Source organism: Felis catus, chromosome B3 (genome assembly GCF_018350175.1).
Source record: "Felis catus isolate Fca126 chromosome B3, F.catus_Fca126_mat1.0, whole genome shotgun sequence".
Taxonomy (NCBI): domain Eukaryota; kingdom Metazoa; phylum Chordata; class Mammalia; order Carnivora; family Felidae; genus Felis; species Felis catus.
The window spans coordinates 146,955,501-146,968,553 of NC_058373.1; the positions used below are offsets into that span (position 1 = coordinate 146,955,501).

General features: G+C 41.4%; 1 gene segment (V, D, J or C); it reads right to left on the reverse strand.

Moving 5' to 3' along the window:
- Positions 1 to 3,770: 3,770 nt before the first annotated feature.
- Positions 3,771 to 4,590, reverse strand: LOC123386301. The segment is given in 2 exon segments: positions 3,771 to 4,330; positions 4,432 to 4,590. Coding segments are annotated over 2 exon segments (591 nt in total).
- Between the last annotated feature and the right edge of the window lie 8,463 nt (positions 4,591 to 13,053).

Below are 13,053 nucleotides of genomic sequence, written 5' to 3' on the forward strand. Positions count from 1 at the left end.
TTTGCTGGATCCAGAGGGGGCACTGGCATGTTTTCATTTTAATTTGCATCTATGTATTTTTTATTGCTTCTTTAATTTCCTGAAAATCTCATTCATTCTTTACCACAATGTTCTTTAACCTTAGGTATTAGTGGTGTTGCCAAAGTTTTTCTTGTGGTTGACTTCAGGTTTCTTAGTGTTTGGTATGAAATTGTGCATGTATGATCTCAGTCTTTTTGAACTTGTAATGAGCTGATTTATGACATAGTATGTGATCTATTGTGGAGAATGTTGCATGTGCAGTCAAAAAGAATGTGTATTCTGTTGCTTTAGGGTGGAATGTTCTGAATATATGTTAAGTCCATTTGGTCCCAGGTGCCTTTCTAAGCCATTGTTTCCTTATTAATTTTGGCTTAGGTGATGTGTCCATTGCTGTAAGTGGAGTGTTGAAGTTCTCTATTATTATTCTTGTATTATTATCAATAAGTTTTTTAATGTTTCTTATTAATTGATTTATATACCAGTGCTTCCACTTTTGGTGTATAAATATTTAAAGCTTTATATCTTCTTGTTGGATAGACCCCTTCATGATGATGTACTGACTTCCTCATCTCTTGTAACAGACTTTGGTTTAAAATCGAGTTAGTGTGATATGAGTATGGTACTACACCTTTCTTTTGACGTCCATTAGCCTGATAAATTGTTCTCCCTCCCCTCACTTTCCATCTACAGTTGCTTTAGGTTGAAAATGAGTCTATTGTAGGTAGTGTACAGAAGGTCTTGTATTTTTTTAATCCATTCTGATATCCTATGTCTTTTGATTGGACCATTTTTCCCTTTTACATTCACAGTTATTATTGATAGATATACACTTTTGCCATTGTGTTATCTCTAAAGTCCCTGTTTCTGGAGATTTTCTCTGCTTATTTCTAGTCTTTGTTTCTTTTAGTCTTCCTTTTCCACTCAAAGAGTCCCCTTTAATAATTCTTGCAGGGCACTTGTTTAGAGGCCATGAACTCCTTTCGTTTTTGCTTTTCTGGGAAATTCTATCTCTTCTTGTATCCGAATGACCCTTTCTGGAGAAAGTATTCTTGCTGCATAATTTTCAACTGTGCATGTTGTGGATATCATGTTACTCCCTTCTTGCCTGAAGGTTTCTGTGGATACATCTGCCATAATCTTTTCTTTTATCTTCCCTGTTTAGTTAGTGACCTCTTTTGTCTTGGTGCTTATAGGGTTTTCCTTTTCCTGTGTATTTTGCCAATTTCTCTCTGATATGTCTCAGTGTTGGCCTGCTTTTTAAAATAATGACATTCTCTGTGCCTCGTATATGTGTATGTCTGTTTCCTTCCCCATTTTGGGAATTTCCCATGGTAATTCACTCAGATAACTCTTCTTCCCTTGTTTTCTCCCTCTCCTTCTTCTGGGCCTCCTTTAGAAAGAATTTTATTACAGATTATGGAGTTGCTGAGATCCCTAAGTATATGTTTGTGATGCAATATTTTAATTTTCCTCTTCCTTTCTGCTTCATTTGCCCCATAATTTTATCTTCGATGTCACTTGCTCATTCATCTGCTTTCTGCCTTGAGGTCATTATATACCATCAGTTTCACATCTTGGTTACAGCATTTAAAATTTCAGCATGACTAGGTTTTAGGTCATTTCTATCTGCAGTAAGGATATCCTTCATGTCTCCTATGCTTTCCTCAAGCACAACAAGTATTCTTATGATAGTTGTTAAAAATTCTATTTCCTTGTGAGTGTTTTTAGAAATTCTGTTTGAGGCATACTAGTTATATGTGCTTTAATAATATCCCTGGCAATGACCTTTTATCGTTTTTTCTTTTGGGATGAATTCCTCCATCATGGTGTATGTCTGTATCTCTGCTTTCTTAAGTGTTTTAGAAAATCCTGTTTTGTTTTCTGCTTCTGGAGTAGTCTTTTTGAGAAGTGTTCAATTGCTGTTGAGGGCTTGACACTTTAGGAAGCATTTGTTGCATATTCTGTGTGCACTGTGCTGTCGTGTATTGGCTGCTCTGTCCCTCAGCTAAGTCCTCTGCAGAGTTTCTCCCTGTCTTCATTGATGAGTGTTTAGACATTGTCCACAATGTTGTGAGTTTTAACTAGGTGAGTTTGTTTGCCTGCTAAAAGAGGCTAATTCCTATTCTCCCTAGAGGTGAAGCTATGCCTCACTATATGATCAGTAGACTTGGTGCCTTTGTGGGTATATGTCGTCTTTTGAGGGAGGGGCGCGGTGCTGATCTGGTTTCCAGGCCCTCTTTCTCTAGTAAGGAAGCATCTGAGGAGGGCAAGTGGGGGGTATAGCTTGGTGTCAGTGGCTCAGCTTCTACTGGAAGGTGCTGTGCTGCTCACTGAATTCTGTCCATGCTGATTGGTGGGAGGAAATATTGGCATCAGCTCCCTGTCTAGTCCCTTGAGTTGGAGTTCCCAGCCTCCCCTGTTCAGGAAGCCCTCCCACAGAGAGAACAATCTGTACCTGTGGGTCCCAGGCTTCCATCAGAACCCTGCCTTCACCCTGTCTGTGTCCAAACCATTGGCCCACCTGGTGGCACAGGGCTCTTATGTTTTATCTCAGGAGCTCTAGCTGGGTTTGAAAACTCCAAATTATATGAACTCAATATGACCGGGACCCCACTGATCCTCTAGGAGAGGGTCTTGCTATGCTGTGCCTGGAGCTAGTTATCCCAGGAGGGCAGTTGCATGAACACTGGGGGCTTGGAGTTCATGGTGAGGAAGAACATGAAGGCAGCATTCAGTTAGCTGCTCTCAGCAGAGGCTCCTATGCTAATGACCAGGGCAGTGCAATGGTGCCTGTCAGCTCTCCTGCTCCACGAGAGGCAATACACCCTTTATGAAATGCACCCTGAGAAGGTAACTGTCTCTCCCCAAGTCGCCCAGGGGATTCTCAGACCACAATTCTCCCTATGCGACTCTGCCCTCCTTCTCCACAGAAGCACAGCTATGCCCACCAGGCTCCATGCCAGTGATGGCATGGACTTCTAAATCTTCAGTCTTTGAACTGCACATTTACAGGAGGTTGACTTGTCATGATTACCTTTATGTGTCATCTTGACTGCATCATGGGTGCCCAGACTCCCCACTGTTTCTGTGGATGTCTGTGAAGTGTTCCAGAAGAGACTGGCATTTCTATCTGTGGTTTCTGTCTGCTTGGGCATCACCCATTCCATTAAGGTTCTGAATAGAAACTGATGCAGAAGGAGGAGGAATTCCCTCAGTTTTACTTCCCATGTGTGTGTTTGAATTGGAACATTGGTCTCCTCTGGCCCTTGTCCTGAGAGTTACATCATCAGCTCTTCACATTCTGAGACTAGAAAGTAGTTCAGAATCAGATGAGAATTACACCACTGGTTTTCCTGGGTCTCCAGCATGTGAGAGTGGAATGTGGGGCTTATCAATGTATTTAGTCATGGAAACCAATGTGCTTTGGGTTCTGTTCCTTGGGAGAATCCTGACTAATACATGGAGATGAATTATCTCTTCTTTAGAGGAATTGAATAAAGCTGTAGCTCATTTAAAGTCCTGAGTAGCAAGTGCCGGGAGGGAATTGTCACGTTGTTTGGGACAAGTGCTGGGTGAAGATAATGGGGGTCTGGGGGTTCCTGTGGTCCTGGCTGCACAGTGAGTGCATCTGGGACTCCTGTAAAGGTTCAGCTGTTGTGCGCCAGGAAATCTGCAGTTCACTCATACTGAGGGACAGGAGTAAGGAATGCAAACAACTGTGTCTTTGTGCATGTTAGTCTAGTTTCCCTATGACAACACAGTTGCTAATTCAGAGAGTTAATAGATAAACACAGAATCCTGTGACCAGAGAGGCTCCCTAGAGAAACTGCTGTGTGGAGAGGAAGCCCCAGACCCTGACAGGAAACCTGCCTGTAACCTCCATCTGCACCTGCTCCTGGGAAAACAAACCAGAATTGTGCATAGTGTGCGCCCCCTGGTGGTGCTGATCCCCTCCTGCACGGAGGTTTGTGTCTGGGCTCCCAGTGAGGTCCCCTCAGCGTGTCTCTTGCACAGTAATATGTGGCCGTGTCCTCGGTCTTCAGGCTGTTCATCTGCAGATACAGCGTGTTCTTGGCGTTGTCTCTGGAGATGGTGAATCGGCCCTTCACGGAGTCTGCGTAGCTTGTGCTACTTCCATCATCATAAATGTATGCGACCCACTGCAGCCCCTTCCCTGGAGCCTGGCGGACCCAGCTCATGTCGTAGCTACTGAAGGTGAATCCAGAGGCCACACAGGTGAGTCTCAGGGACCCCCCAGGCTTCACCAGGTTTCCCCCAGACTCCACCAGCTGCACGTCACACTGGACACCTGTAGACACAAGACATCTTGGTCAGGAATCTGTCACACATCCACTCTTTCTCAGTCATGTCCACTCACATACTCAGTGTCTCTCGTTCACCATGAATTACCTTTTAAAAGAGCAACCAGGAAAACCCAGCCCAGCACAAACTCCATGGTGAGGTGTCTATGTTCTGTGCTGATCACAGAATGGGAACACCTGGGACTCCCGGGGCTGGGGCTCCTCTCCCAGCTGCAGGGTTGGAGCTGGACTGGTTTAATCAGCACAGGGAGGGCCCTATTTGCATATCCTCTGACTATATATCAAGCTCCAGACTTAGGTTTGGTTCAAATTTAAAACCAGTGTTTGAGAGGCACTTCTAGATCACTTCTTGCAGAAGGGACTGTGACAGTATAAATAATTCTAATCTGTGAACACAGTTATGTTTTCATCTGTGTTTGCCATTTTACATGTCTTTTTCCCAGCAGGTCATGTTTGGTATGTTATTTCACTTTTTAGTGAAATTTAATCCTAAATACTTTATTTTGTGCCATATAATTTTAATGTGTGTTTATTTTTGTGTGACAGATAGAAGGAGAGAGAGATCAGAGAGAGAGAAGGGGACAGAGAATCCCAAGCAGTCTGTAAACTATCATTGCAGACCCTGCCTCAGAATTAAACTCAGGAACCATGAGATCATGACCTGAGCCAAAATCAACAGTAGGCACTTAATGGATTGAGCCACACAGGTGCTCCATTTTGTGCCATTTTCAATTGTGTGGTTTTGTTATTTTTTTTTCATATACTATGTTTTTGGTGTATGGAAATACAACAAATTTTTGTATGTTGGTTTGTACCCTGAACTTTTCCTGAGTTTATTAGTTCTAATACTTTTTTTGTGGAGTTTCTAAGGTTTCACTATATGTAAGTTCGTGTGATTCTCAAACAAATAATTTTCTTCTTACTGATTTACATGTCTTTATTTCATTTTCTTACCTAATTTTTATGGGTACATCTTCAACTTGTAGGAGCAGAAAGCTTTTTCCTTCTTTGCTTCTGTGTTCTTTGTCTGGTCTAAGGATTCAATTGACATAAGACAGATCTACAGAAGAGAATAAATTTCATTTTGCATGTGCACAAGCTTCCTAATAATATGACACCCAGAGAATGAAGAAAGCAGGTGGCACTTGTGCCTTTTAGAATAAAAAACAATGGATTTGTGAAGAGTTAACAAGACAGAGATTTGGGTTTGGGCAAGTCAATTAGTGAGGAACTAACCAGGCTTGTTTGCACAGCCTTCTTGGTGCTAACTTCCCATTTCCGGTGCTAAGGATGGTTCTTCCATTCTGGTAGAGGGGAAGAAGTTTCCCAGGAGAGATTTATTTCCTGCTCTCAGGGGGACAAAGAAGGGTCACAGTTTCCCTAGACTAGCTGTTACTCAAGTGACTTTCCTCCAAATAAGCAATGTGACAAGATGACATACATTGGGTGCCATATTTTACTGGTCTTCATGTTACCATGTGGAATACCTATGTGGGGAATGAGCATCTTTGCCCGGCTCCTAACGTGACAGGAAAAGCTTCAGTTTTTCACTGTTAAATATGCTGTCAGGTGTGGGCTTTTCATCTATGGCCACGATTTTGTGGAGGTTCTTTCTTTCTTTCCCTCAGTTGCTGAGATTTTTTACTAATGACAATTTGTTGAATTTTGTCTAGTTTTATATGTATCAATAGATGATGATATAGATGATCAACAGATGTGACTGCATTGTCACATATGACCCTTTCATTGTGCTGTTGCATTCACTATGCTAGGAGTTTTGCATGTATGTCCATCTGAGATATTGGCCTTTAGTTTCTCTTCTTACGGTGTCTTTCGATTTTGCAGCATAGTAAGGTTGGTCTTGTAGATGAATTGGGGCATATTCCTTTCATTTCAGTTTTTGGTAAGAGTCTGAGAGGTATTGTCATTAAGTCTCTTTTATATTTTGATATAATTCATAGATAAAGCCCTCTGTTACTAAGCTGACTTTTTTCTTTTGGGGCTGTGTATGATTAGAGTATAGATTGAATTTTATTTGTTTTCATTCTGTTAATTTTCTATTTCTTCAAGTACAGTCTTGCAGATTGTTTGTCTCTGGAAATTGCCTAGTTGCCCTCTGTTATCTAATAATGGGCCTATAATTAGCTAGGCATTTTCTGTTACTGTTTTTCACTTCTTTGGTATCAGTTATGTCGCCTCCTTAATTCTGATTGTATCTGTTTGAGTTTTACCAATTTTCCTAGTAGAGATGCGTTTTCAATTGCATTTAGCCTTCCAGATATCCATTTCAATTTCTAATTTTTTGTATTATTACTCTTTTTATTCCTTTTATCTGTTCTAATAATTTCTAATATTAGTTGAGTTAACAAAAATGCCAATGAATGTATCTGGGAAATTCTTATTTATATGGTACCACAAAGCACACAGAAGTGAGAAAACAATCCTGAGAAAGAAGAACAAACCTGGAGACAGCACACATCCTTCTTTCTAAGTATATTGCAGAGGTACATTGTCTATAACACTGTGCTGCTGGCACAGAGTCAGACACACAGACCAGTGGAGCAGATTACAGAGACCAGAGTGAAATGTGTCTGGATGCAGTCAGCAAATCCTCCATGAGATTTCATAGAATTAAAATTAGGGAAAAAATGGCCTCTTTCACAAATGGTTTTGATTCCAGTGAGTAAAATAATGACATTTGGTCCTTATCTTATACCATACAGATATGTAGACCCCCATTCAGCCCCTTCCCTGAAGTCTGGCAGACCCACCTCATCAATTAGCTACTGAAGGTGAATCTAGAGACTGCACAGGAGAGTCTCAGGACCCTCTCCCCTGCCGGGCTTCTCAGGTCTCCCCCAGACTCTACCAGCTGTACGTCACACAAGACATCTACAGATACAAGTCAGGAAACTGGCACACATCCACTGTTTCTCTCACTCATATCCACTAACATAGTCAGTGTTTCTTGTTCATCATGAATTACTGTTTAAAATAGAACCAAGGGAAACCAAAGTGAGCCCAAAATCCATGGTGAGATGTCTGTGTTCTGTTCTGATCACTGAATGTGAACACTTAGGGGCTGGGGCTCTTCTCCCAGCTACAGTTTCAGGGATGGAGGGTTTAATCAGCATACAGATGTCCTTTGACAATATAGTAAATTTTGCAATAGAATCCTCAAGAAGCCAGTGACCCTTGGCAGGTGTCAGGGATGGGGCAGTGTTTGGTGTCACAATATCTTTCAGGACATTGTGATTTATTAATTTGTGATTTTGCTGCAGTGATTATAAGTACCCATGATAATCCTTATTTTCACATATGCACCCAAACCCTTGAGGTAAGAATCAGTATACCACCATTGCACAGGTTAACAGATACACTGCAGCAGAGACAGAGTGTGTGAGTGTCCAAGATCACGTATGAGGTGAGAGTAGTCCCAGTATCTGAACATGTGCTCCCCATCAGGGGGCCCACCTGCCTCCTGAACCGCATGCAGGACAAGGCTGGACATCCCAGTGAGGTTTGCAGGTTCCTGACCTTCTAGAAGTCCCAGGAGAGTGATGGGTGGAAGCCAGGTCTATTCTGTCACAAATTGGAGAGAGTGAGAAGCCTCGACAGAGACTCACAGAGCTGATGGAGATGCCAGGGGTTTTCTACAAACACAAGGGGTCATTTACAGATGAATTCTATGTGGACATCAATGGAAACCCTCCATATGGAGCCCCTGGGTGGCTCAGTTGGTTAAGTGTCCGATTTTGACTCAGGTCATGGTCTCACAGTTTATGAGTCTGAGCCTTGTGTCGTGCTCTGTGCTGACAGCTCAGAGCCTGGAGACTGCTTCATATTCTGATACTGTGTCTCCTCTCTCTCTCTTCCCCTTGCCCACTTGTAGTCTGTCTCTCTCTCTCTCTCTCTTAAAAATAAATAAACATTAAAAAAAGAAAGCCTCAATAATGTTAAAATGGTTGCATTTTATTGAAATATGTTGAAGGCAAAACACCTGAGATCAGGAAGGATGATGTTAATTAAAAATATTTCTTCATCTATGAAATGGAGATCATTATTCTTCTAAACTCTTGTTAATGTGACAATGATCAAAGATGTATTTATCCCAGTGTCTGACCCTGGGAAAATTTGTGTATTCCCATTATCATGGTTTATTTCAACAGGGAGGACACTTGTGTGTTTCCACAGCTTTTACAAACTCTTTGCTGTGTTCATGTCAGAATAAGTGTGCAGAGCCTGGATCTGAAAGCCCTTGAGAGGAGACCAGGCCTCAACCAATCTCTTGTCCTGGATCATGAGCTCCCTGGTCTCTGAGTTCCCCTTGGTGGTTGTGATTGCCCCCGGTGGTCCCCGTGCTCCTGTTGTTTCACAGACCCCTGCAGAGATACAGTGACTCCTTTATTCCCCTCCCCATTTATGCAACATGCAAGGGTGAGACCATTCCATCATGAGCACTGCAGACCCTTCTGTTCACAGGATGTCTCCTCCTACATATTTTCCATCTTTGAACCCTTCACTCTGCTTCTTCCCTATAAATATACAGTTATATTTCCTTTAATCATTGGTGAGCAACAATCTTGAATAGTTATCCTTATCAGCTGGCAAGAGTCAGAAGAACTTTTCATTTGATAATCGAGAGAACAAAAGAAAGATTTTTGAGCTCAGAAATTCTACTTACATGAAACTGGGATAAATGTGCTCAGCCTCAGACATGTACCACCTTTAAGAAAAAGGAAGTGTCAATCCCACAGACAAGTTGGAGTCTGAGATTCAGAGCATTCTGTCTTTGAACCTAACGGGTGTCCCCAGATGGATAATCAAATTGTTTCTTGTTGTTGATGCATTTCTCAATTACACTGTATTTCTTCTGGCATAGGAATGTCAGTACCTGTTATGTTATGGTGACCATGCAGAAGCATTCAGAAGAACATGAATGGTTTTCTATAAATGCAGGTCGGCTGATGGAGAGCGTTTCACCCCCGGATGGAAGGTACCACAGTCTCACCCTACCCAAGCTACATGGTTACATTTGGGGTTTTAGAGGTAGTGAAATTTAGGTACATTTTGGACTTAATATTTAATGATTTGACATGTTGGAGGATTTGGGGGTGTGGTAATGTGAGTGTCATGTGGGATGGAGGTGAACTTTCCCTGACATCAGTGTGGACTGTGGTCATCTATGTCATTCTTGAACCTGTGTAGAATAACTTATGTGGCCAAAGGGACTTGTCACATGAGATTAATTTTGAGACATTGATATTACTGCCATGTGTATGAGTCTGGGGATGGAGTTCAGGACACAGATGGGCAGTCACCAAATGTCCATCTCGGAACTGAAGATGAGTGGGTCCTGAAGACAGCACATCTGTGGGAGGGAATACCTTTAGAATTGTGGGATGAAACTCCTCATCACCAGGCACAGACACTTTCTTGCATGAAGTCCATGTCTCCCTCTGGGTCTGAGTGTCTAACCGAACCCAGATGGATATGCATGGATGTCCCTCAAATGCTCTGAGGTGAAGAGAAACGGTAAGGAAAGAAACATGAAGAAAGACAGATAACAACAAGGAAAGACACATAAAGGAGTCATTGCCATTGAGAGAGGACTTCTGGGGCTGACATGCATCCTGTGTTCTGCAGCCTTGATTGGAGGATGTTGGACACTAGCCAGTGGAGGTGGAGGGCAGCCCTACAAACTGGACTCTGGGATATAAGGCCAGAACCACAGACACCCTCAAACCTGACTGTGTTGTAGACAAGTGACATAACTCGGGAGATCCCTCACCTGAGGGTAAAGAGAAGTTCCGGCCACCCCTGTGGCCTCTCCACCCTCTGAGGTCACTCCCTCCAGATGTTATACATTCATAGCTTCTATTGTATGTGAAATGTACCCTCTCTCAGCAAGGTGATGGTCCACTGCTGGTTCTCAGAGGATCCGTCCTTGTGACCTTGTCTCTGGTATAAACCTCTTCTCTGTCTTCTAAGAATGAAAGCAAAGTTCCCCTTAACATGCAGCTAAAATCCAATATTGTGCCCTCGCTTGGATCCAATTATTTTTTGGTGTAAATCACTAGTGAAATTGTCATCTGTTTGGAAATTCCCTTCAGAAGCAAGTACTGGAATACATGGGTGGTGTCAGGTGGTGTAGACCAGTGGAACAGCACATGGAAACCATGCATCCTCAAGGCTGAACTTGTTCCCTAGTGAGGAATGGGAAGTACAAGGAATGCCAGGTGACACTCATCTGTGCTTCTTAAGTATCCAACAGACCTGGGTGAACGGGCCTGCTCCAGGAGCAAGGACATCTACACACAGGCAATACATAGATGCCAGCTGTCTAGACAGACTGCCCATGAGATGTGGTCACAGAGGAGCTGGGAAGGGCAGCTGGGGTTTGAATTCCAACTCACCAACATTGGGCACCAATGTGGCACCAACATTGGGAATCATGAGTATGTTTGTTAATTAATGTCCACTACCAGTTAGGGATAAAATGGGTAAATGCAAGTAGTTAGACTCACTGCCCTAGATCCCATTGGTTATGACCATTTGTAACAAAATTTGTCCCCTTCCTTTTTTTCCCGTTTTTTAATGTCTGAAGATTTTATTTATTTACATCTTTGTTAGTTAACATGTAGTGTAGTTTTAGTTTTGGGAATAAAATTTAGTGATTCATCACATACATTAACACCCAGTGCGCATCACAACAAGTGACCTACATAATCGCCATCACCCGTTTAGCTATTTGAATCAGAATTTTTGTGTCCTTTGTGTAATTACCTTGTAGAGAAATTGGTGGGACATAAGGTAATTCTATTTTAACTTTTTAAACTCTTCTCCAGTGTGGTCACACCACTTTGCATTCCCACCAAGAGTATAGGAAGTTTCCTCTGTCTCCACATCCTTGCCAATATCTGTTGTTTCCTGAATTGTTCATTTTAGCCATTCTGACAGATGTGAGGTGGTATCTTATCATGATTTTGAATTGTTTTTCCCCAATGATGAGTGATGTTGAGCATCTTTTCATGTGTCTCTTAGCCATCCAGATGTTTTCTTTGGAAAAGTGTCCGCTCATGTCTTTTGACCATTCACTGGATATTTGTTCTTCTGTGTTTGTTAAGTTCTTACAGATTTTGGATACTAACTCTTACCACGTATGCCATTTTCAAGTATCTTCACTCCTCTGTCAGTTGCCACTTAGTGTTGTTGATTGTTTCCTTCAGTGTGCAGAAGCTTTTTATCTGGATGAGGTCCCAATAGTTCATTTTTTGCTTTTGTTTTCCTTGCCTCTAGAGGCATGTATATTAAGAAGTTGCCGAGGTCGGGGTCAAAGAGGTTTCTGCCTGTTTTCTCTTATAGATGTTGATGATTTTGGTCTTACATTTAGGTTTTTCATCCATTTTGAATATATTTTTGTGTTTGCTGTAGGAAAGTGTTCCAGATTCAACCTTCCTCATGTTACTATCCAGTTTTCCCAGCACCATTTGCTGAACAGACTGTTCAGCAAATCTGGTTCTCTATTCTGTCCCATTCATTTATGTGTCTATTTTTGTGCCAGTACCATGCTTTCTTGATGATTACAGCTTCGTAATACAGCTTGAAGTCTAGAATTGTGATGCCTCCAGCTTTGGATTTCTTTTTCACCATTGCTCTGCCTATTCGGTGTTTTCTGGTTTTATACAAATGTTAAAATTCTTTGTTCTTTTTCTGTGAAGAATGTTGGTGTTATTTGGTAAGGATCACATTGAATGTGTAGATTGCTTTGGGTAGTATTGATATTTTAACAATATTTGTTTCCCAACCCATGACCATGGAATGCTCTTCCTTTGTGTCTTGTGTAATTTGCTTCATATGCTTTCTATAGTTTTTAGCATACAGATCTCTAACATCTTTGGTTAGGTTTATTCCTAGGTATGCTATGATTTTTGGTGCAATTGTAAATGGGACTGATTCCTTAATGCCTCTCTTTTCTGCTTCATTTTTGGTGTATGTATATAGTGCCAATAACTTGATGTTGTCTTTGTATCCTACAACTTTTCTGAGTTTTGTCTCTGTTCTAGAAGTCTTTTGGTGGAATCTTTTGGATTTTCCCCATAGAGAATCATGTAGTCTGCAAAGAGTGAAAATTTGACTTACTCCTTTCAAATGTCTATGCATTTTATTTCTTTTCATTGTTTGATTGCAGAGGCTAAGCCTTCTAGTATTACGTTGAACAAAATTAGTGACAGTGGATATCCCTGTCATGTTCCTGACCATATGTGGAGAGCACTCAGTGTTTCCCCATTGAGGATGATGTTAACAGTGCGTGTTTTGTATATGGCCTTCATGTTGTTGAAGAATTTTCCATCTATCTTTACTTGCTTGATGGTTTTTATCAAGAAAAGATAGTGTAGTTTATCAAATGCTTCTCTGCATTTATTGAAAGGATCATTTGGGTCTTATCCTATTATTGATATGGTGTATAACTTTGATTGTTAATATTGATCCATCCTTGCACCCCAGGAATAAATCCGAATTCATCCTGGTAAATGATTCTTTTAATGTACTGTTGGATTCAATTTGTAAGTATGTTGTTGGTAATTTTTGCATCCGTGTTCACCTGGGCAATTGGTCTGTAATTCTCCTTTTCTAATTCTTCCTCTTGAAATTTTGGTAGTTTACATGTTTTTGGGAATTTATTCATTTCTTCCAGATGGCCTAATTG